General features: G+C 35.6%; 1 protein-coding gene across 2 annotated transcripts in view; it reads left to right on the top strand.

Annotated features, from left to right (window-relative positions):
* Positions 1-24,521, top strand: part of HYCC1 (hyccin PI4KA lipid kinase complex subunit 1) — an 89,308-nt gene that overhangs the window by 16,996 nt on the left and 47,791 nt on the right. For both annotated transcript variants that reach the window (XM_065938985.1, XM_065938986.1), the window contains exon 2: positions 22,610-22,688. In XM_065938985.1, coding sequence (XP_065795057.1) covers positions 22,638-22,688 — 51 coding nt within the window. In that variant the 5' untranslated portion in view covers positions 22,610-22,637. The remainder of the gene's footprint in view (positions 1-22,609; positions 22,689-24,521) is intronic.

Raw genomic sequence — 24,521 nt, 5'->3', positions numbered from 1 at the left:
AAAAAATTATTTGCAAAACAAGCAACAAAACCCTCCAATTTATGGGCAAATAAAAATTGTAACTTAATTCTGGCATTTAAGCTTCACTTAGCATGACAGACTCCGTGGACATGAATATGAGCAAATTTCTAGAGATAGTGAAGACACGGGGGCCCGGTGTGCTATAGTCTGTGGGGTCACAACTTAGTGACTAAACAACAACAACATATCCACACAGTCTGGAACACCCTTATTAACAGTCTGTAGTTACTGTGGTAATTATCAGTAATATACTTTTTCATCCCCTTTCTTTACCTTCATTCTAGTTGTTGAGAAAAGCACTGAAACCAAGAATTTTCTCAGTCACATGCTACCAAGTGGCAGAGGTGTGTTTCCCTGTAAAATGAAGAAGACTTTTGCTTCGTTACTGTATCATATTTTTCTGTGACCATATAGTTCTCAACTTGGCTGCAAAAACAGAATCACGCATGTAATTTATTTCCCCCTACCAATTTATTTTGAAATGAAAATATTCTAGTTTTCAGTTTAGTATAAAAATATGAAGAAGTAAAGGATAAAAGAGTAAATTATTCTAAGAGACAGTGTCCTATAAACTTTGAACTGTTGTGTGCTGTGGGTAGGGATTGTTGAGAGCATGAAGAGTGATTGAGAAAGGGGATTCTGGAGTTGGGCTGCTTGGGTTCTGATCTTAACTCAGCCACTTATTAGTGTGTGACCTTGGACAAGTTATTTCTTTAAGCTTCATCTTCCTTTTTTTTGTGAAATGGAGATTATTTTAATTTACCATTTAGGAAGACTGGAAATTCCTGTAAGCACTTAGCAAAGTGCCACGTACCATAAGGGCTTGAGAAATGTTAATCATTATCCCAACATCATCCTTGGACATCTGTTGTTGACACATTTGACTTGCACTGTTTTTTAGACTATATTCCTGATGATGCCAGTTATATCTGGACCATAAAGGATCTAATGGTCAAATACACCTGGGAAAATATTTCATTCTAAAAACCGTTCTTGGAGATTCAGGACACAGATTTAGCACATTAAAAGCCGTTGAGAAATCCTTTGATTAAAAAGAAAGAAAACTCTTTAACTTTCTTGAATAAAATTTTCACAGGAAAAGCCTTTTCTTCTTTGGTACTATTGTTAATATCTTTTGGAACACTTTTAAGAACAGTTTAGGAAGCACTGCTTAAATTATAGTGCATTTACCTGGTTCAGTGCATTAATAAGGACAGTGATCTTTTTATTTTCCCTGATTATTTGTACTCTACAACAAGAATATGATGTGTACTTGAAAGGAGCCAGGAGTTTGGTATTCTTCTAGTATTTCTGTAACTGCGTAGAAGAGTGATCTTATATTTAACCTGTATATGTGCCTTGATTTCCTAGTGGGAGATGGATAGGTTATATCTTCAGAGTTGTTTCTTCTACCTCAGAAATTCTGAATTATTGGGCTTTGCAGATATTTCAAAGAATATATCTTTCTCCCCTTTAAACGTAACAAAATAAATGAGAAAAATGATTGTAAGCAACTAGTTACGTTAAAAATTTGTCATTGAAATGACTTGCCTATTAGATTTAACTTTTTTCTAGCCTTAATACCAACTTAGTCATACAGCCAGCATTGCAAATAAGTTATATGAATAGGAGCTATGTTCTTGACAAGTTCAAATGCTATATTTGGTTAAAAGGTTGAGGTTTTGGTTTTTGTTTTTAAACAAACTTGATTTAGATTACGTTGTCATAGTCTGATAAGTTTGTAGCCTGACTTATTTTAAAAAATCATAAAATCTGTCCTCAAATAGAGATAATTTTTAACATACAGAAATTTGTTGCATTTCTTTATACCAGCAAGAAAATATCATAAAAGGAAAGTTAAAAAAAATCCTTTAAAAATTATGCCCATAAATAAATAATTAAAATGCTTAGGAATAAACCTGACCAAGGAGTGAAAGGGTTATATGCTGAGAATTATAAAATATTGATAAAGGAAATTGAAGATGATTCAAAGAAATGAAAAGACTGTGCTCTTGGATTAGAAGAGTTAATATTGCTAAAATGGCCATATTATCTAAAGAAATCTACAAGATTCAATGCAATCCCTATCAGATTACTCATGACATTTTTCACAGAACTAGAACAGATAATCCTAAAATTTGTATGGAACCATAAAAGACCCAAAGAAGCCAAAGCAATCCTGAAGAAAAAGAACAAAGCTAGAGGCATAATAGTTTCAGACTTTAGACAGTACCACAATTTGATTGTCTGTAGTAATCAAAATAACATGGTATTGGCATGAAAACAGATATATAGATAAATGGTATAAAATAGAGAGGCTAGAACTAAACCCACACATCTATGGTCAGTCTTTGATAAAGAAGTCCAAAATATGCAATGGTGAAAAGACAGTCTCTTCAGCAAGTGGTGTTGGGAAAGCTGGATAGCTACATGTAAACTTTTGGAGTTAGAATACACTCTCACTCTCTAAGCAGAAATGAACTCAGAATGACTTAAAGACTTAAATATAAGATATGACACCATAAAACTCCTAGAAGAGAACATAGGCAAAATATTCTCTAACATAAATCGTAACAGTGTTTTATTAGGTCAGTCTCCCAAGGCAGTAGAAGTAAAAGCAGAAACAAACAGGACTTTCCTGGTGGCACTGTGGGTAGGAGTCTGCCTGCCAATGCAGGGGATGTGGTTCAGTCCCTGGTACAGAAAGATTCATGGGCAGAACAGTGGAGCCCATGCACAACGTCAGAGCCTGCACGCTAGTGCCCATGCGCCTCAACTGCTGAGCCCCTGTGTTTCAACCACTGAAACCTGCGCACCCTAGCGCCAGCAAGCTGCAACTACTGAGCCCACGTATCGCAACTACTGAAGCTCCTGTGCCTACAGCCTGCATTCCAAAAGAGAAGCCACTGAAATGAGAAGCTCACGCACCACAGTGAAGGGTGACCCCCCACTCTCTGCAACTAGAGAAAGCCCATGGGCAGCTACGAAGACCCAGTGCAGCCAAAAATAAATACTTTTTTTAAAAAAAGGCAAAAATAAGTAAATGGGACCTAATCGAACTTACAATTTTTTGCACAGCAAAGGAAACTGTAAACAAAATGAAAAGGCAGTCTATGGACTGGGAGAAAATATTTGCAAACAGTGCAACTGACAAGGGCTTGCTTTCCCTCATATACAAACAACTTACGCAACTCAACAACAAAAAGAACAAACAAAATGAGTAGAAGATCTAAAATGAGCAGAGTTCTAAGTAGACATTTCTTCAAAGAAGACACACATATGGCAAATAAGCATGTGAAAAGATGTCTAACTTTGTTAAATTTTAGGGAAATGCAAATCAAAACTACAGTGAAGTATTATTTCATACCTGTAGACTGGCCATTATTAAAAAGTCTACAGATAAGTGCTGGAGAGTGTGTGGAGAAAAGGGAACCCTCCTACAGTGTTGGTGGGAATGTAAATTGGTGCAGCCACTGTGGAAAACAGTATGGAGGTTCCTCAAAGACTAAGAATTGTCATATTATCCTGTAATCCCACTCTTGGGCATGTATTCAGAGAAAATTCTAAATAAAAAAGATAAATGCACCCTAGTGTTCAAAGCAGCACTATTTAAATAGCTAAGAACACGGAAGCAACCTAAATGTCCACTTATGATGAATGGATAAAGAAAATGTGTTGCATATCTATGATGAAATACTGTGCTAAGCTGAGTTGCTCAGTTGTGTCTGACTCTTTGCAACCCCGTGGACTGTAGCCCTCCAGGCTCCTCTGTCCGTGGGAGTTCTCCAGGCAAGAATACTGGAGAGGGTTGCCATGTCCTCCTCCAGGGGATCTTCCCAACCCAGGGATTGAACCCAGATCTCCCACATTGCAGGTGGATTCTTTACCATCTGAGCCACCAGGGAAGCCTGATGAAATACTATTTAGTCATAAATACAATGAAATAATGCCATTTGCTGAAACATGGATGGACCTAGAGATTTTCATACTAAATGAAGTAAGACAGAAAGAGAAAGACAAATACCATTATATCATGTATATGTAGAACCAAATTATATAGGTCCACTTATTTTGAAACAGAAGCAGGCTAACAGACATAGAAAACAAATTTATAGTTACCACAGGGAAATGGTGTGGGGGCGGGATAAATTAGGCGTCTGGGAATAGCAGATACAGACTACTATATATAAAATAGATAAACAACAAGGTCAAGTTCCTACTGTATAGCACAGGTAACTATATTCAACATCCTGTTATAAACCATAATGAAAAGAATATATATATATATATAAAACTGAATGTATATAAAATTGAGTAGATACATACATGTAAACCATTCGTAGATGACCTGCATCTGGGTTGGGGTTTCGTATGTAGCAGAGCAGCTCCCTCATTGTGATCTATTGAAAGCCTGTGACACGAGGGTTTGAATAAATTTTTTACTCAAAGGGCTTCCCTGGTGGCTCAGCTGGTAAAGAATCCGCCTGCAATGCGGGAGACCTGAGTTCGATCCCTGGGTTGGGAAGATCCCCTGGAGAAGGGAACAGCCACCCACTCCAGTATTCTGACCTGGAGAACTCCGGGGACTCTGTAGTCCATGCCGTCTGCAGAGTTGGACGCGACTGAGTGACTTTCACTTTCATACATGTATATGTATATATATAACTGAATCACTTTGCTGTACACCAGAAGCCCTCACATCCTTGTAAATTAACTATACTTCAATTAAAAAAATAATAGCTATACCCCTCTACAGACGATAAAGATCATTTGTCAAATAGCATTTCCCTAAGCTAGTAGTGATACTTATATTCATTTATCATACTGTAATTTAGAGTGTTTTCACATGCTTTATTTTCTTTATTTTTCTGTTATGTGTGGTAGGTAGGACAGGTATTATTTTTTTTTGCACAGAAAATTAAATCACTTAAATTTTCTGAGCCTTAGTTTCCATGTTTGCCTGGTCATGGAGTAATTGGTAGAACAGAATTATGGCCCCAGCTGCTGTTCTTTGGCATCTTTAGAATATTGTGTACTGTCAACCATTCAGATTTATTGTATTAAAAATTTCCTATTAATGTATCCTAGTGTTTTAAAAATCCTCTTACTGTTTTTTAAGTACCTAAATTTCTGTATGTAGTCATATCTCCCATCCTTGTTTGTCCAGTTCATTTTTTAGAGTTAGCTATATGATCTTCACTTAATTTTCATTCAGCTTTACCTTTTGAGATTAAGTGCATGATACCAAGCTGTCACAAGAATGTCCTTTGTATAGGTATTAACATGACTAAAATGTTTATGTCTGTGAGTGTGCAAGGGGTGAGAAGGAATTGTCATAGGTTGTCTGTGGTAGTGATAGTTCTCGTTTAATTGTGATCTAAATAAGCAAGCAGTTTTATTAGCTATGTAGGTTTATGTTTTTTATTGGATTATTTATTTTTGAAAAATTCAGAAATCTTTTCATAAAGTAACCTGAAACTTTTGTCCTTTGAGCTGCATTGTCAGCATCTCTTCATATCATTTTCATAGCAGCAAACTTTAATACTTGAACATTTAAAATATGACATGCCAACTTAATGACAGAATTCATGGAGGTAAAATTAAATTAACGCTGAGGTAGAATAAAAAATTTAACTGTTGTGTGGAATGAACTTTAGATAACTGTTTCAGTAGGATTATTACAAGTGAAATAAACAGAATGCAGAGGAAGACAATGGCTTTCCTAAATACTTGAAATAAGCAGTTATAATTAAAAAGAAAAAGTGGAAGGTGTAAAAAAAGCTCATTTATAATAACAGTATGAACTAAACCCTATTAGATAACAAAATGCACAAGTAACCTTAGACCCAGCAGTGTTCTTGAGTCTATCCTATAGAAGTACTTGCAGAAATATAAGAAAGTTTGTCACAGCATTTTCACATTAAAAAAAAAAAAAGGAAACAACCATTTTAAAGGACTGAAAAAAATTTCAAAACTGGGCAATATCTGTAACTTAATAGACTTAGCTAAAATTGTAATATTCAGAATTTTTTTTCCCCCACGAAAACCTAATTTCTCTAAATGTGTCTTAATGGTGTTTTAATTATCTGTTACTGTGTAACAAATTACCCCAAAACTAAATGACTTGAAAATAACAAAGATGTATTTTTCTCATAATTTTATGGGTTGACTGGATTCAGCTGGCAGTTTTGCCTTTGCATAGCTAAAAGCAGTCGAGCTGAAATCACTGTGCAGCTGCATTCATCTGGGAGCTTGGCTGTGGCTGAAATCCCCAAGATGGCCTCTCATCCTGCAAGGTCTTTCTTCATGTGATTCTTATTCAGATGAGCCTTCATAGAATGGTGGCTACCTTCTACGATGGTGTTTCAAGAGGACATGCCCTAGGTGCAAACTTTTATTTAGCCTCTTCTCATGTTTGATAAAGGCTTCTGGTCAAAACAGGTCACATTGCTAAGCCCAGCATCCATGTGGAAGAGAACTACACAAAGGTGTATATGATAAGAAGGGCTGCTTGTTGAAGGCCCTAAATATAATAGTAATAGTCACACACATAAAGAAAAGTGTCCAGGATATGTTAGATGGAAAGGTTAAGGCTCTGTGGATTCTAAGATTCTATTTTAGAGAGGAGAGGGGAGTCAAAACACAAACTGATCATCATATCCATGTCAGTTTGAATGCAGAAACAGTTATAAAGGTCCACCTCTGTTCTATTAAGCCAAGACATTAAAGAAATTTGAAAAAATGTGAAACAAGACCAGTCACTCTTCTCAATAATTTTTTTGTTTAGGGATTATTAAAAATAAAGATGTTGATATATAATAGGCTTATCATTGTAATATTTAAACTTTATCATTAAAAATTTCAAATATTAAAATTTCAGTAAATATATCTACTGTAAAAAAAACCTCTTTGGTGTTCTCAATACTTTTTAATAGTAAAGAGGTTTGAGAACTGCTGATTATATATATAGTTAGAAGAAAGTTTGAAATAATACAGAGTAATACAACAGCATTTTCCTTTGAAGAGTGGGATAGAAGCAGTGAGAGGGATGAATATTTCTTTTAATTATGTGAAGAAGATTCAAGTGTAACAATGAAAAGATACTTTGATAAAGAAAAATATTAGTGGAAATGAAAGATTAATGTTCTATGAAAGTATTTATAATTTTTTTTGGTTTGTTTTCTTGATGAAAATTTTATAGTTTCTTGGTATTTTCATAATAAGCAGAGCCCTTGTTTTATGCTCTACATTGTTGATTTTGTGTATTTCTCATAATTTTATCATGATTCTAGCACTTGTAATTATTCCTCTAGAAAATATAGGGTGCACTTTTGGTTCATTTTCCTTCTCAGTGTCCTCCCCGCTTCCTTTGCCACCTGGATTACTGACTCCTGTGGACACAGATCACATTTTACTGTTCTTTTACTAACAATACAAAGTCATAGAAACACTTTGTATTATACTCAGTAGGCACTCAAGGCTTGTTGAATTATTAATATTGCAATTTTAATATATGGTAATATTGGGTTTTTGCATGTATAAAATTGCTGAGTAAATTATACACATGACTGATTCTCATCCTATGTCTGTTTTTGTCTAGTCTTGTTCTCTTTTTTTCTTCCCACTCAGGCCCTGCCTGGCTGCTGTCTGGATAAATTGTATGAGCTAGACAGGGGATGGGTATATAATCTGTCAACTTGAGGTCCTGGGCCAATGAATATGTAAAAAGCATTACTGATCACTATACTACTTAACTTATACAATAATGACATCAGTGAATGGTTTTGAGGTAACTTTTGTAGTTTGAAACTTTTATAATGTGTCAACATAAACTTTACAGTTTGTGTCTTAGGTGTCAGGGTATCACGGACTTTGATTTACTGAAGTAATACTTGAATCATTTAGTATATACTGTAATTATGTTTTGTAAAAAATGCTACAAACATTTTGGAAAAATCATAATTCAACTAATAATTGCCCTTGTAGATTTCCCAGTATTAAATTTAAAATAATTCAGTTTCTGATTCTTTTATTTTGTTATTATATTCCTTATTTTTATTTTATTTTTAATTACTTCTTATTGGAGTATAGTTGACTTACAATATTGTGTTAGTTTTTGATGTACAACTAGTGAATCAGTTATACATATAATATATCCACTCCTTTTAGATTCCATGCTATTACAGAGTATTGAGTAGAGTTCCCTGTGCTATACTGTAGGTTCTTATTAGTTGTCTATTTTATATATATAGTAGTGTATATATGTCAACCCAGTCTCCCAGTTTTATCTCTCCCTTCTTTTCCCCCTTGATAACCATAAGTTCATTTTCTACATCTGTGACTCTGTTTCTCTTTTCTAAATAAGTTTGTCTGGTACTTTTATTTTTAATGAAATGCATAACTTCTATTAGTGGAATCTAGAATTCTTGTAAAAATATTCTTGAAAAAATTCTAGTAAGATTTTTTTCTAAGTCAAGGTCAGTCAGTTAATCCATCAGTCTTTAAACAAGTCAATCAAATGATGCTTTTGTGGCTCACAGATGTCGTGCCATAGTTCTCTCCTGACAGTTTGCCTTGCCAGCCCTTCATCAATGCAAGCCCTGAGTATTTCCTGGGAAGGCTATAAAAAACTGAGGCATAAAAGGAAGATATAGTAGAGAGGAAAGGCATAGGCAGGCATGGAGGTTGGAATGACAAGGTGCATTTTGGAGAACAGCAGTAAGTAAAATTTAGATAAATTGTGGCTGTATTATAAGGAGAGCTTGAGGTAGAAGATCTGACAAATATGATATGGAAAAGTGTCGTAGTATGTTTCAGGATGAAAGCAGTGTCTTAGGAAGATTAGTTTGGTGGTAATATGTATAGTGCCCTGGAGAAGAAACAGGAGCAGGAAGGCTGTGTGATTGGAGCCTACAGAGGCAATAAAAACCGAGACTGAGGGTGTTGCCGTAGAGATGGAGAGCAGATGGCATGTTTGACAGGCATTGTGAAGGATGAAATTTATTTCTTTGTTCAACAAATCTTTATTGAATACTTGACTGTATATATTCCTGCTTCTAGTATCTCAACTGAACTATGCCTGTAATTACCATACAGTCTTAAACTTTAAAGTTATGTACACTAGTGGTGAAGTTCTTCATAATTTTCTCTTTTCTGGTGATTTGTAATTAAAAAAAATAATCTTACAGATCTTTTGGCCACCAGATGCAAAGAGCCAACTCATTGGAAAAGACCCTGATGCTAGGAAAGGTTGAGGGCAGGAGGAGAAGGGGGTGACAGAGAATGAGATGGGGTGACAGAGAATGAGATGGTCAGATGCCATCACCGGCTGAAGGGACATGAGTTTGAGCAAGCTCCAGGAGATGGTGAAGGACAGGGAAGCCTGGCTTGCTGCAGTCCGTGGGGTCACAAAGAGTCGGACATAACTTAACAAAATGAAGAGCAAAAACTTTTTCTTAATCTTCCAAAATAATTTGTACTTTATTTGATTAACAAATTGAAACCAGCCACTTAATTATAGGTATAAGAAATCATCTGGCAGGCAAATGGAAAGTTCTTAACCAGAGGGCTTTATTTTTTAAGAAACCTAATGTTTATATTTGTAAAGACTAAGAATGTAAAGACTAAGAATATGTGTATAAAAATTCTTTTCATTATAGTCTTATAATACCAGCTATTGCTGTGCCGTACTTCTAGCATCTTGTTAGTATGATTTCTGCATCAAGCAATGCTTCAAGTAGGTTGTTGGTTTAAAAGAAACCGAGGACTTCCCTGGTGGTACAGTGGTTAAGAATCCACCTGCCAGTGCAGAGGACACAGGCTGGATCCCTGGTCTGGGAAGATTCCACATGCTGTGGGGCAACTAAGCCTGTGTGCTGCCAACTGCTGACTTTGCATGTCTAGTATCCATCAGCTGCAACAAGGAAAGCCACTGCAGTGAGAAGTCTGTTTACCTCAACTAGAAAAGCCCTCTTGCAGCAACGAAGTTTCAACACAGCCAAAAATAAATAAATAAATAAAGATTTTTAAAAAGGACCTGAAAAGCATTGATAACTTTAAGTTCAAGGTCATTTTCTCTGGTTAAAGCCAATGAGGGGGCTTCCCTAGTGGCTCAGACAGTAAAGAGCCTGCCTGCCATGTGGGAGACCCGGGTTTAATCCTGGGGTTGGGAAGATGCCCTGGGGAAGGAAATGGCAACCCACTCCAGTATTCTTGGGCTTCCCTTGTGGCTCAGTTGGTAAACAATCCCCCTGCAATGTGGGAGACCTGGGTTCGATCCCTGGGTTGGGAAGATCCTTTGGAGAGGAGAAGGGCTACCCACTCCAGTATTCTGGCCTGGAGAATTCCTGGGACTGTATAGTCCATGGGGTCCCAAAGAGTTGGACATGACTGCAACTTTCACTTAGTTTCTTGATGATAAGGACTGGAAAATTTCCATTTTAATGGTATTGTCTTCATTGACAACAAGCAAAAGTAATTTTTCTTGTGTTTTAATTGTAAAAATTCTGTGACTATACTGCCTATGTCATTTTTTTTTTTTCCTTTTTCTCTATTAGATCCCAATGAAAGCGCTGGCTTTCAGTGCTTTCATTTCATTGGAACTATTTATTTTCTTTGTTGTCTTCTTGGACAGTCATAAGATTCATTGTTATAATTCTTGTATACTTTGATTTTCTCCTTGATATTTCTCCTGTTATCTGTTTCAGAGATTCCTATTTCATTGGCTGATCTGGAACTTTGTTCAGTCTAGGCCCCTATTCCTTCTCCATTCTAAACATTGAAAATAGGTTTTTATCATGTATATGTACTTAGTTTGGCGCCTTCTGTACTTAGCTTGTGTCTACTTTGGGAAAAGTTATTTATTTTTATTGCACTAATAATTTCTTACATATGGATAGCTTTACAACATATCTCTAACCCCATTTCCTTACTTTTCCTCTAGTACAAAATTCCTTGCTTTCAGGATCACTTTTATTGTATGCTATGATGTCAGCTATGATGGAGAGCTAATATAACAAGGTAAATGTTATATTTAAAAAACAATGGAATTCAGGGCCCAAATCAGCAAAAGTTTCAAAGGTTTGCTCACTTATTCATTCACTGAGCAGATGTTTATGTATCTGTAATGTGTGAATCAATCTAAAATGCTAAATTGTCACTTAGATTCTTAAGAATTGATTGGTTAAGTATAAGGTAGGAGTGACCTGGTTTGGAAACAGTTTGTATGAAAAAAGTCTTGAGGTTTAGCTGACTCTAAGCATATGAGATCTTTCTGTGAGACATGATTACAAAGGAAAGTTTAAAAAAAATATATTAGGTTTTCCTGATTGAAATGTTGTGTCCTGGTATTCAGTTTGTTAGATTTCTCCTGGGATATTATATCTGTAGTAGATACTAGATATGTTTACTCTTTTTGCCCACACAAAGCCCCTTCAAAAGAAACTTGCATCTATATTTGTCTATATCTTTGATCTCAACTGTTGGACCAAGTGGAGATATCTGTCCTCAGGTTGGCCAATTTCCAGGTTGGCTTTGAGTTGTGGGCAGGATCAAAATAAGGAATTGGTACAGAGAATTACTTGAAGACTTTAGTTTTGGGAATTGAGAAATGCCGATGTGGTGCGGAGGACAGTGTGTGTCCGGAGCATAAAGGTTGTGATAGGACTAGGATAGCTATAGGGGACATAGACAAGATGAGTAAGTTAGAAAGGCATTCAGCAAATAAAGAATGGAACATCATCACTATGAAAGCAGCCTGTGTTCATCCTGTGCTTTCAGATGTGGCTACTGGACACGTGGGTTTTGTAGTCTTATGCATATATCCCTTTCTGTAACTTTAAGATGGTACATTGTTATAACATTTTACTAAACTTTCTTTTGAATAATTAATCTATATATGGATGTAGGATGAGCAGGGACTTTAAGAATTTTTCTAGTTTACCTTTCAGTTTTCATGAGACTTTATAAAATCCTAGACAGATGAAAAATCTATCACAGTCTATAATAATTTTGGAAATTGTATGTTTTCTCTTAATAGCCTATTTTCTATTGAGGCTTCCAATAATAAGGGTTATTAATTAATTGTTCTATCAAACCTGAATCCCTATTGTATCATTTACATTTTTTTATTATTTTAAAATTTGCAAAGATCTATACTGTAAAGGGGCTTCCCTGGTGGCTTAGAAGGTAAAGAGTCTGCTGCAATGTGGGAGACCCAGGTTTGATACCTGGGTCAGGAAAATCCCCTGGAGAAGGAAATGGCAACCCACTCCAGTACTCTTGCCTGGAAAATCCCATGGACGGAGGAGCCTGGTAGGCTACAGTCCACGGGGTCTCAAAGAGTCGGACACGACTGAGCGACTTCTCTTTCCTTTTCCCTTTCCCTATACTATAAAGAGGGTTTCCCTGGTGGCTCATTGGTAAAGAACCCACCTGCCAATGCAGAAGATGCAGGTTCGATCCATAGGTTGGGAAGATCCCCTGGAGAAGGAAATGGCAACTTACTCCAGTATTCTTGGATTCTGGGAAATCCCATGGACAGAGGAGCCTGGCGGGCTACAACCCATGGGGTCACAAAAAGAGTCAGACACAACTTAGCAATTAAACAACAAGCAGTACTATAAAGAAGAAAACCAAGATGCAGCATCTTTTTTTTAACTGAAAATTTAAGTGAAATCATTTGATGTCTTAGGAAAATTCAGAGGTGCTGGTATCAGGATATGTACAAAATGAGATAGTTTATACCTAATGAATAAAAGCAACTTTTATATAGCATATTGATGACTGTGATGGTTACTCTGATAAGCTGGCTCTGTTGATTAAGCATAGCATTTAAGATAAGGTAGTTATTAATTGAGTTTTGTTTTGCTTTGTGGCTATGAACTTTTCCAAACTTTGAATTCTGGCCAGCTATATCACAATCTCTCATCATTAACAGTAGGATAGGCAAAAAGTATACATTAGCAAAATGTAAACATGTTAATTGAACATTCGTAGGTTATGTCCTATTTATAATAAGTTTTACTGCAACTTTTTAGAGAAAAATCTTAATTCCTTGATGGCAGGGATCATGTTTTGAAAAATCCGATATTCTCTAATAAGAGCACACTGCCTTGTACGAAAAAGGTATACCCTAGATATTTGATGAGGATGGTGTTCTGGTTATCTGTTGCTGCCTAACAAACCATCCCCAAACTTAGTGGCTTCAAACAGCAAGTATTTTTGATCTCTCACAAATCCGAGCTTGACTAGATTAATTATAGCATGGCAGATCTTCTGCTTCATGTTGTCAGCTGAAGCTATAGTCATCTGGAGGCTTGGCTTGGTTGGAATATCGAAATGGCCCAGTCTTGTGGCTGGTACTTGGTACTGACTCTCAGCCAGGGTCTCGGTTCTTTCCTTTGCAACTTTTCATGATGGTTTGGGCTTCTTATAGTATGGTGGCTGGATTCTAAACACATGAAAGTGGAAGCTGCATAATGGTGACGTAGACATAGAGAACAGACTTGTGGACTTGGGGAGGGAAAGGGTAGGACAAATTGAGAGAATAGCATGGGAACATATACTTTGAAAAGTAAAAAAAGTGAAAGTGAAATTTGCTCAGATGTGTCCGATTTTTTGCAACCCCGTGGACTGTAGCCCACCAGGTTCCTCTGTCCATGAGATTCTCCAGGCAAGAATACTGGAGTGGGTTGCCATTCCTTTCTCCAGGAAATCTTCCTGACCCAGGGATCGAACCTGGGGCTCTTGCATTGCATGCAGATTCTTTACCGTCTGAGCCACCAGGGAAGCATATACATTTTCCATGGGTAAAATAGATAGCAGGTGGGAATTTCCTGTGTAACACAGTAAACTGAGCTCAACCCAGTGCTCTTGTGACAACTGCGAGGGGTGGGATGAGAAGGGCGATGTGAGGGGTGTTCAAGGGGGGGGATGTATGGACGTATGTATACCTGTGGCTGAGTCACGTTGATGTATGGCAGAAACCAACACAATACTGTAAAGCAGTTATTGCCCAATTGAGAAAAAAAAAAAGCGAAAGCTGCAGATCAAGTCGCAGCATGTGTTCACTGTGTTCTTTTGGTGAGAGCAGCTCATGGGGACAATCCAGATACCAAAGTTGTTATTAACAAATTTTTTTTTTTTTAAGTTTTTCTCACTTACATTATTTGAGTTCAAATCAGATATCCTTTCCTGGGACAAAATATTCTTCTGAAGTCCTGGAAGTTTTGAGAAGAATAGGAAGCTGGAAATGGGGAATGAGAAGAGGGATTGCTACCTTTCTTCCAATTGTCCTACCTTTTACAAAAGAAATACACTGGCCTGGTTGCCATAATACTTTAGTATCCCAGCACAGTTGTATTTGTCCTTGGGGTAGGCAAAAGATGCTGAATTCGAAAGGCATTTGCCATAGTCAAAATCTCTGCTCTATTTTTAATAACCAGATATTTTTTATTTGTGGGGAAAATAGGCCTTAAGTTATGGGTCTTTGGAAAGATTTCCCAAACCTCTGCTGTGGCTGTAAATTCTATTTCTTCCCCCTGTGCCCTGAGAGGAAACTGCTCACTTGAGAACACACGTGGGCAGTGAGGCAGCCAGCACCACTTCTTTTCAAACAACAGCCCAGGTACCCCTGTTTCATAGAACTCTCCAGTTGATTGGTCATTTTCTAAGCAGTAAAATCACTGAGATTAAACTAAGTTTATTCTATAACATAATCTGAACATTTCGTTCTGCTCTGTTTTCCTAAAATTCAGCTAAGAATCTTGATAATCTGATAGCACTTAATTTACTTGTAATGGCCCTATTTCATAGTACAGAAAAGTTAAAACTTTGTGATATGTTATTATCTGCTTACAGAAATTTGTTTATTCTTTAGATTTATAGAAACTTGACTTTCATGACATATAAAGCAAATGGTTTTAGAAAATTCAGTATTAATTTCTAGTTAATATTTCATGATGCATGAAAAATAATAGTAAAAATATTTTTTAGAGTTTTGCAGTGAAAATTATAAGTATTTTTTCTTTTTGTGCTCTTCCTTAATTGGATGAGAGTAAAATGTAATAAGGTATAGACCTTTTGTGACAACACTTTTATGATATGCTTTCTGGAAAGTTTCTTGAGGAATTCAGGAATCATTATCAGGATTAAAATTAAAATATAATGCAGCGACTAAAGAATAAGAGATTTATAAATGTTTTATTACATACTGAAAATATAAAAAATTAATTTCACACAGACTAACTCTGCTTGTGAACTACTGCATTGAATCTTAGCAAGCTTTCTAATACAATTTTAAATATTCTTTTCCAAGATATGTTTGAGAAAAATAGGAAGTTAGTTACACAGTATGAAATACCTAATTTTGTTCCTTTTGCCTTTGAGAAGAATAAAGATTTTTTTTAATGTGAGAATATATTTTAAAATATTACTTGAGATATCTAATTAGCTTTCTACAACTTCAAAGTTACATAATCAAGACTGCCATAAATGTTAAAAGATTACATCTTAGATATGAAATGTGGGGGTGAGATAGCGACTGTAGAGAGCTTCTTGCTGAGTGCTGGTAGACAGAAATAGTTTTTAAAACCCTGTTTCAATTTTGTGGTCCGTTTGCTTCTTGTCCTAGCTAGTCATTAGTGGTACCTTTAGTCATAACTGTTATTCATCATGGAAGCCAGGACTAATGGAGAGATTTTTTAGAGTGTTGCAATGTGTGGGAAGGACAAAGAAAAACTTCTCTCAGCTGGCACACACTCTTGCTTTTTCGTCTTCTGTTTCTGTAGATACTTATTCTACATTTTATAAAATTCCATTAACCGCTTCCTTGTATAATGCATTATTGTTTCTGGTCTCATTTTAAATATTTGTACATTTTCTATTTTTCTTAATATACTTTTTCCTTTTATGAAATTTTAAAAAACTTGTCATCTAAAAGAATTTATAAGCTTTATCGTATTTTGATTTGTTTCAAGCTGGCTTGACTTGGTAATTTAAAACTGCATGAATGCCAGTTGAAATTTTTACTTTTTATAATTTTATGGTATAGTTAAATATTTCTATGAAATTACAAATTTAATTAAAAATATTTCTATGTTGTGCTGAGGATTTTTGACCCCATGGAAAGACAACGAAAATACTTGAGTTTATTACTGTGCTTAAAACACAACTAATGATAAGTAAACATGATTTGAATTTTCATTCATGTTTGTAATTTAGTACTATAATTATTTCCCTTTTTTTAACTTTCAGCAACTAGATAAGAAATCTCTTCATAAATTAGTTTTTTTGTCACCTCCGTTTAGTGCAGAGAGTAAGGTGTAATGGAAGAGAATTTGCTCCTTAGGTTTGAGAAGCCCTTGTATAATGAAGTATTATGAAAGTATTGAAATTGAAGCTTTAATAACGAATGTTGTAGAATGTTATCAGAAGATATGAATATGTGTTTGTGTGTTGATGTACTTTAATGTTTTGTTTTTGAATACAGTCTTTTGGATTGGATCCTAGAATAGAAATACATCAGAGCTTCAATAATTTTTAAACAATTTTGAATTTCTAGAAAAGTTGCAAAGATCGTACAGAGAATTCCTGTGTACTCCACACCCAGTTTCAGTTTCTCCTAATGTCATGTTATCATTGTATATTTGTCATTAGTATTACATTGCTGTTAACTAAATTTCAGTCTTTATTAGAAATTCACCAGGGCTTTTTTTTTTTTTTTGAAACTGTCCCTTTTCTGTTCTGTTCAATATGACCCAGTCCAGGTGACCATACTGCATTCACGGTCGTGTAGTGTCACCTTAGGCTCTCTGGCCTCTTAGAGTCTCTCGGTATTTTTTATTTTTCGTGACCTTGTTCATTTTGAGGAATATAGTTCAGATATTTTGTAAAATGTCTCCAAAATTAAGTTTCCTCTAATGTTTGTATCATGATCATACTGGGTTTATTGCTTTTTGGAAGGAATATCACAGAGATAAAGTAAGTGCCTTTCTCATCATATCAAGGGTACATGATACTCACATGCCATCATGGGTGTTGTTAACCTTGGTCAAGCCAGTGTTTATCAGATTTCTCGGCTATAAAGTTACTGTTTTCCCCTTCTCAATACTCATCTTTGGAAGCAAATCACTATGACCAGCCCATTTTGGTCCATAGGGAGACATGGACTAAACTTTCTGGAGGGGGACGTATCTATATATATTATCTGAAAGCAAGACTTGTCTCTTCTTCTCTGATCTTTGTTTATTTAGCCATTTATTTATTTCAATATGGACTTGTATATTTATTTTATACTTTGGATAATAATTCACTACTATGTTCTTTGTTCTGTTGTTCAAGTTGTTCCAGCTTTGACTGTTGGGTGTTCTCTCATGTCAGCTCAATGAATTAATACTAATATTTCAAATATTTTAAAAAATGGTCCTGACCTGAATTTTTGGTTATAATCATATGACTGAGTTGCTGAGACAGGGAAGAAGACAGTATTGCTGGAGGAGATTTTTAGGAATTAAGAGTTCACTGAGTGAGAAGAAAAAACACTAAGATATTAAATAAGAGTAATTTGAAAGCATGACAATGAGCCAAGCTAAAATCATCTAGAAATGAAGGAGAGGGATGACTGGAGGGGAGGGATTGATTGATAGATGACAGCTACACGCATTTCGGAACAGCGTTGGGTGGATGGGAGAGAGGGAAATTGATCTGAAATGGTAATATTACCTTTAGGGCCAGTGGTTTCTTCCAGGGATATGAGAGAAAAGGCAGTCACTCTTTGAGAAGCTTTCAGGGAAAGCGGGTATCTTCAGAGAAGAGCCAGGCTTCTTGTTAGAACAAGAAGAAAGTGACATTCAGAAAACTGTTGAAGGTTTAGAGGGTTTTCTGGTGACAGATTGTTAATTTCAGAAGGCTCAGGGAAAGAGAACTTCCTTCCAGAACTAGAGTGGAATAGGAGATGGGGATGAAATAGAGGGCCTGCACAGAGCTATGAACATGTGCAAGTGTAACCTGGGAGCTGTAGTTTCTAGTGGTTCCTGACATCAACAGGGGGGAGGGAAAATGACTTTAATCCTGATGGACCTGCTGTGAGAAGTGGTGGTGGGGCTATGAAAGTTTCAGGGTAGAGGAGGTGTTCTGGAGGAGCTGTTCTTTGGGACTCTGCAGAGGAAGGCAAAGAAGCATGCAGAGGGACAATTTCACTGAGTATTCATGTAAACTTAGATCTGCGGTTGAGGGCTCCCATTTGACCTCTAGCAAGTGAATAAGAGGCGCGGGGTGGTCTGGTGTTAGACTACTGTGTAATTTGCTGTTGTTCAGTTTCTATGTTGTGTCTGACGCTTTGGACTGTAGCATGCCAGGCTCCTCTGTCCTCCATTATCTCCAGGAGTTTGCTCAAACTCATATGTCCATTGAGTCGGTGATGCCATCCAACCATCTCATCATCTGTCGCCCCCTTTTTCCTCCTGCCTTCAGTCTCTCCCAGCATCAGGGTCATTTCCAGTGAGTCAGCTCTTCGCATCAGGTGGCCAAAGTGTTAGAACTTCAGCATTAGCAACAGTCCTTCTAGTGAATATTCAGGGTTGATTTCCTTAGGGTTGTCTGATTTGATATTCTTGTAGTCCAAGGGACTCTGAAGAGTCTTCTGCAACCCCCAAATTCAAAAGCATCAATTCTTCCTCGCTCAGTCTTCTTTATGGTCCAACTCACATCCATACATGACTACTAGAAAAAAACATAGCTTTAACTGTAATATACACACAGAAAAATGCACAAATCATCTGTTCAGTTTGATGAGTTTTCACTAAATGAACACTCTTGTATAACCAGCTCTTAGCTCAATTGCTAGAACCCAAGAATTAACTCCTTCAAGAATAGCCAGCCACTCTCCTAACTTTTAACACAATTGATTAATTTTGCCTGTTCTGCAAGTTTATATAAATGTAATTATGTAGCATGTACTCATATTTTTTTCCTTCCATTTCCCAATATTGTGACCTTGATGTAGTTACAGTTTGTTTATTGTCATTGTTGTATAGAACTCCATGTATGATGTACTATAATTTATCATTTCTACTCTTGGTGGACATTTGATTTCTTTCTAGTTTTTGATTATTTATAAAAACTGCTACTCTGAATGTTCCTGAACACATCTTTCAGAGACATACATCCACATTTCTGTAAGGTATATTTTTATGCATGGAATTGTTAGAGTGTACATGTGTTCAATTAGAGGGTATTAACAAAGTTTTTCCAAGATGCTTTATCAGTTTACATTTGTGCCAACTGTGTATGAATATTCTGGTTGCTTCATATCTTTTTCAACATTTAGTATTGTCTCTTACATTCTCACCGTGTGTGTGTGTGTGTGTGTGTGTGTGTTATTTCCCTGATGACTAACAGTCTTGAGTACCTTTCATATATTATATTTCCATTTGGATAGGTGATGTGTTTGCTTTTCCTATTAAATTTTCTGCCTTTTTCTTAATAATTGATGAATTCCTTCTATTTCTGAATATGAGACTTTTGACAGAATTGTTAGTATCTTCTCCCACTCTGGTTTTGCCTTTCCATTCACTTAGTGGTATCTTCTGGTGACTAGAAGTTCTTCCCTTCCCCCGCCCCCATTTTACTGAGATATGATTGCCAAATAATTATGTATTTAAGGTATACGTGATGTTTTGGTATGCCACAATCAAGTTAGTTAACAAATCTATCACTACACATAATTACCAATTTTTATGTGTGTAGTGAGAACACTTAAAATCTACTCTCCTAGCAGATTTTAAGTATACATTATTTTATTAGCAAATTTCAAGTATACATTATTTTATTAGCATGGTTACCATGCTGCCCATTAGGTTACCAGAATTTACTAATCTTATAACCGAAAATTCGTACCCTTTGGCCAGCATCTCCAGATTCCTCCACCCCCTACCCTCCCCCCTCCCAGCCCCTGGAAACCATGACTTTACTCTCTGTTAACATGAGTTTGACTTATTCTACACACAAGTGAGACCTTGAAGTATTTGTCTTTATGTGTCTGAGTTATTTAACTTAGCGTAAGATTCCCAGATTCATCCATGTTGTTGCAAATGGCAGAATTTCCTTCTTTTGAAGGCTGAATAATATTCAATTGTATATTTGTGTGTATATCATATTTTCCTTATCCATTCATTTGTTGGCAGACAGAAATTCTTTTAATGGAGTCCAATTTATAACAATCCCTTCATGATTAGTGCTTCTGTGTCTCTTGTTTAATTTTTTTTTTTTTTTGCCTACCCCAAGGTTTTGACGGTATTCTTTTATGTTCTAAAAGCTTTGTTTTGCTTTTTAAAATTAGATCTGTGATCCAACTGCAACTGCCTTTTGCATATGGTGTTACCTAGTAGGTTATGGTTCTCTTTCTACCCCCTATTCCACGTAGCTGTCCAGTTGACCTAACCCCATTTTTTATAAAGATTACTCTTTCCCTACTGAATTACATAGTCACTTTGGTCATAGGTCAGATCATCATGTATGTATAGGTCTGTTTCTAGCCATTCTGCTCTGTTCCATTGGGTTTTATTGATAGTAATAATATGATAATACCACACTGGCTTAATTACTATGCTTTTAGTAAGTTTTGTAGTAAGCCTTAATATTTAGAAGTCCAAGTCCTCCAGCACTGCTGTTCTTTAAGATTGCTTTGACTATTCTCGATCCTTTTGCATATCCCCCTTGATTTTAACCTTTTAAAAATTAATTTTAATTAGAGAATTACTTTAAACTTTTGTAAAAATTTTATCTTCCCAATTCTTTGTAACTTCTGGTTCTATTTGTGATTGCTTTCTGTCTTAATTTACTAAATGAGCAGTGGATAAGTAAAAAAGAAAACTCATGTGTACTTATATTTACCTTGCTTCATTTTGCTTCACAAATGAGTATAACAGGATAAAAAAAAAATAGATCTAAGTAGAAAGAAAATAAGGGAACGTGTGTAATATAATATTATAAATAGAATTAATCCTAGCCAGCTTTTTTGTGGGTAGAGTTAGGGCAGAAACTTTGACTCCCATTTTATTAAAATCAAAGCAAAGAGAATCTGCTAGGAGATTCACAGTATCCATAATATAAAAGCAAACCAGTTACTCTAAAGGAGAATTTTTCATGGTATTGAAAACCAAGGATGTGAATTTTTTGCTCCTTTGAATTTTAAAGGGGATAACATATGATCAAGCAGGGTTTTCATAACATTTTGAGCATAAACTCAAAGCCTGGTTTATGTGAATGAACAGCACTATAAAATGAATAATACAGTACAAATAATGTGGTTTTTTAATAGTTTGGCTTGATCAAAGGATAAAATTTAGAATAATTTTAAGGGCTATTTTTTAATCCTAAAAAAGTAAAATGTATATCTCTCAAGTAATTCTTCATATATGAATGAATGAATCAACAAATATATGTATTTTCTTAACCATTTTTAATAGAAATTAGACAATAGAAACATTAGAATGTATTCTTTGCAAGAACCTGTGTTGTTTATTTAAGATGTATCTGTATACTTTGATAGACAACTAAGCAAAAGTTGTATGAGTTGATCGTCTTCAATAATAGTATTGCGTAGTAAAACAACACTTTTATTGCCAGGTGTTTTATTTACATTTTTTCATTTAATTTTCACAGTAATCCATTGAAAGTATGTACTGTGGATTTTCCTATTTCATGAATGAAAAAGGAAGGCAAATAACTTGCCCAAGTTTATACTACAAGTAAGAATAGAATTAAGATTCAGTTTCTGTCAATTTTGCCTCGGTTTCTTCTACATGATAATTCTGATGAATATTAAGAAGGTTAATGCAGGGTTTGTGCCTGACTTAGGAATTTAGCAAGTTCAGATAGAACTAATAAAGTTTTCCCTCAAGAAACAGTCCACTCTCTTATAGATGGAGGTGTGAAGAAAACTATATTGTACGTTGACAGAAGTTTTGCTTGAGATAAATTTGTTTCGCATTTCCTTTAACTTCCTTTTTTTCTTATTTATACTTAAGTAAATTCCAATCTTATGAATAGCTGTTGTTGCATATAGTCATTATCTTGGATATTACCACTTTTACTTCCGTTTTATGAATATTAAGCTTCCAGGAAACCAAGTGGCTTGCCTAGATAGTTATTGTACTAAAGAACTGAAATATAAGCAAATTAAATTACTTTAATGTTTTCTATAAAGTCAAGTTTGGATGCATGTCTTTTATATTTTCACAATTTTAAAATGTTTTTTTTAAGTTCCATTATCTCTTTGGAATTATTTAATTTAAACTAAGGAAAAATGTCCAGTATGTTTTGCAGCTGACATTACTAAAAGCTGAATGAAAATTGTAGAGCTAATTTCATCATGTTATAATCGTTTATACTTTTGTCATGATTCTTGCATTTCAATGCTGTTTGTATACATTGATTTTTGATAGTAACTCAGTAATTTATGTTTGAAACTGTTTTAATTTCTCAATAAAAAAGTAGCTAAATTTTATAGGATCACTTCTATCCTTGGTAATCTGACTACAAAGAAAATGTATTCAATATTTTAGCATTTTTCTATGTTAATTTTCAGGTTGAAGATTTAGAACAGATGTGGAAAGATGTTCACTTCAGAGAAAGGGGTTGTGGAGGAATGGTTGTCAGAGTTTAAGGTAATATTTACTGTTTTACTATAATAACTATATTCCAAAGAAGTTTTATCTGGGTTTTAAATTCCAGTGACTTTCTTTTTTAATGACTGAAAAGCTAACTATCTGTGGAAGCAAAAGAATATTCCAAAAAACTTATTTTGGGGGGAATTATTTACACATAATATTCTTTCTGAGGAAATTGACTCCTTCTTTGCCAAGTGGTTTAAAGGTTTGTCTTCTCCCTTTTATGGCAACATCACAAAGAATGATTCAGGTCTCTGAAAGTTGATGTCACTCTCCCTAACCTCTGTGAACGATTCATGGCTGAAATGTTTCTCCCCGTTTGGGGCGGCAGGGGAAATGGATGTGATCAGCGATGAGGAGAAGATGGGAAGATACTTGCACAACTCTCTATCAGTGCCCCTTTCTTTAGTTGGCTAACCCAGTGCCTGTAAAGGGGTATATAACTTTTGGTTAGTGGATCAAAAACAAAACCTCTGTTTGGTTATCTTACGAACTCTTCTCTATGATAGCTAAAGTTATGTTTCTTTAACCAGTTAAACTGGAGCTTCCCTGGTTGCTCAGTGGTAAAGAATCCACCTGCCAATGTAGGAGACATGGGTTTGAACCCTGGGTCAGGAAGATCCCCTGAAGAAAGAAAGGGTAACCCACTTCAGTATTCTTGCCTGGGAAATCCCATAGATAGAGGAGGCTGGTGTGTGGTAGATCAAGGGGTTGCATGACTTAGCGACTAAACAATAACCAATTAACTACCTTCTATTTGTCCTCTGTCTCACTGTTGCACATAATTATGTGAACTTCCTGATCAGGAGCCACAAGAATGAAAAGTTTGGGCTGACACTTTGGTTTTTGTTTTTTTGTTTTTTTGTCTAGCTTGATTAGCCCAAGACCTTGGACAAAAGTCAGAGTTATTAGCTTGCTTCAATGAGGGACACCATACAATAGGTACTGTGTAGGCATCTCACCGAACAAAAAATAAAATCATTACAGGATTTGGAGGAAAGGTGTTCAGATGAAGTTTAAATGAAATAGTATTTTGATAGGCTCAAGACAAAGCAGAGCTATGTGTGATGGGGTTAAAATCAGACCTGGATTGTGAAGTGGACCCATGGTCATGTTGTCCTTAGAAACTACAAAGTTAACAACTGTGTGGAACGTTGGGTTCAGAAACCCCTAATCTGAAGCCTGGTTCTCTGTGTCTAGGTGACTCACATCCTCCAGGCAGGAGTCAGATATTTCATTCTTATTGATACATGTTTAAAAGGCAAAACTTTTGATATCTCTGATTTTAGATAAGAAAACTCCTCACTGAGTAAGAATACAGGAGTCATTAAAAAATGGAGGTTCAAGAAGGAGAGGACATACATATACCTATGGCTGATTCTTGTTGATGTTTGACAGGAAACAACAAAGTTCTGTAAAGCAATTATCCTTCATTTAAAAACTAGTTTTTTTTTTTAATGGAAGTTTTTATGACACTTTTCAGCTGTAGTATGTCCTTGAGAGAAGCAATGTTTCCTGTTAATTTTGTAGCTGGCCGTAGCCGTTGTTGTTATCTCATCCTGATGAGTGAAAAAGATTTTCATTTTGTCAGCTTTTGTAGTCATAAATTATCTTTCCATGGATCCCCTAATTCATAGAGTGATATAGTTATGCATGCACTTATAGAAGTTCACTGTATATAGTCCATTGCATACAGTGCCATCTACATATTTTAACAGTTTGAATAAATCTGGTGTGTGCCTTTTTTTCTTACATAAGTTGTCTTGTGTTTTTAAGCTTTTTTTCTGTTTCATGAGAGTTTAATATGGTTCATTATCATGATTGTTTTGG

This window comes from Muntiacus reevesi, chromosome 6 (genome assembly GCF_963930625.1).
Source record: "Muntiacus reevesi chromosome 6, mMunRee1.1, whole genome shotgun sequence".
Lineage (NCBI taxonomy): Eukaryota > Metazoa > Chordata > Mammalia > Artiodactyla > Cervidae > Muntiacus > Muntiacus reevesi.
Note: the sequence above shows the minus strand (reverse complement) of the source record. Positions and strands in the feature narration are given on the sequence as shown.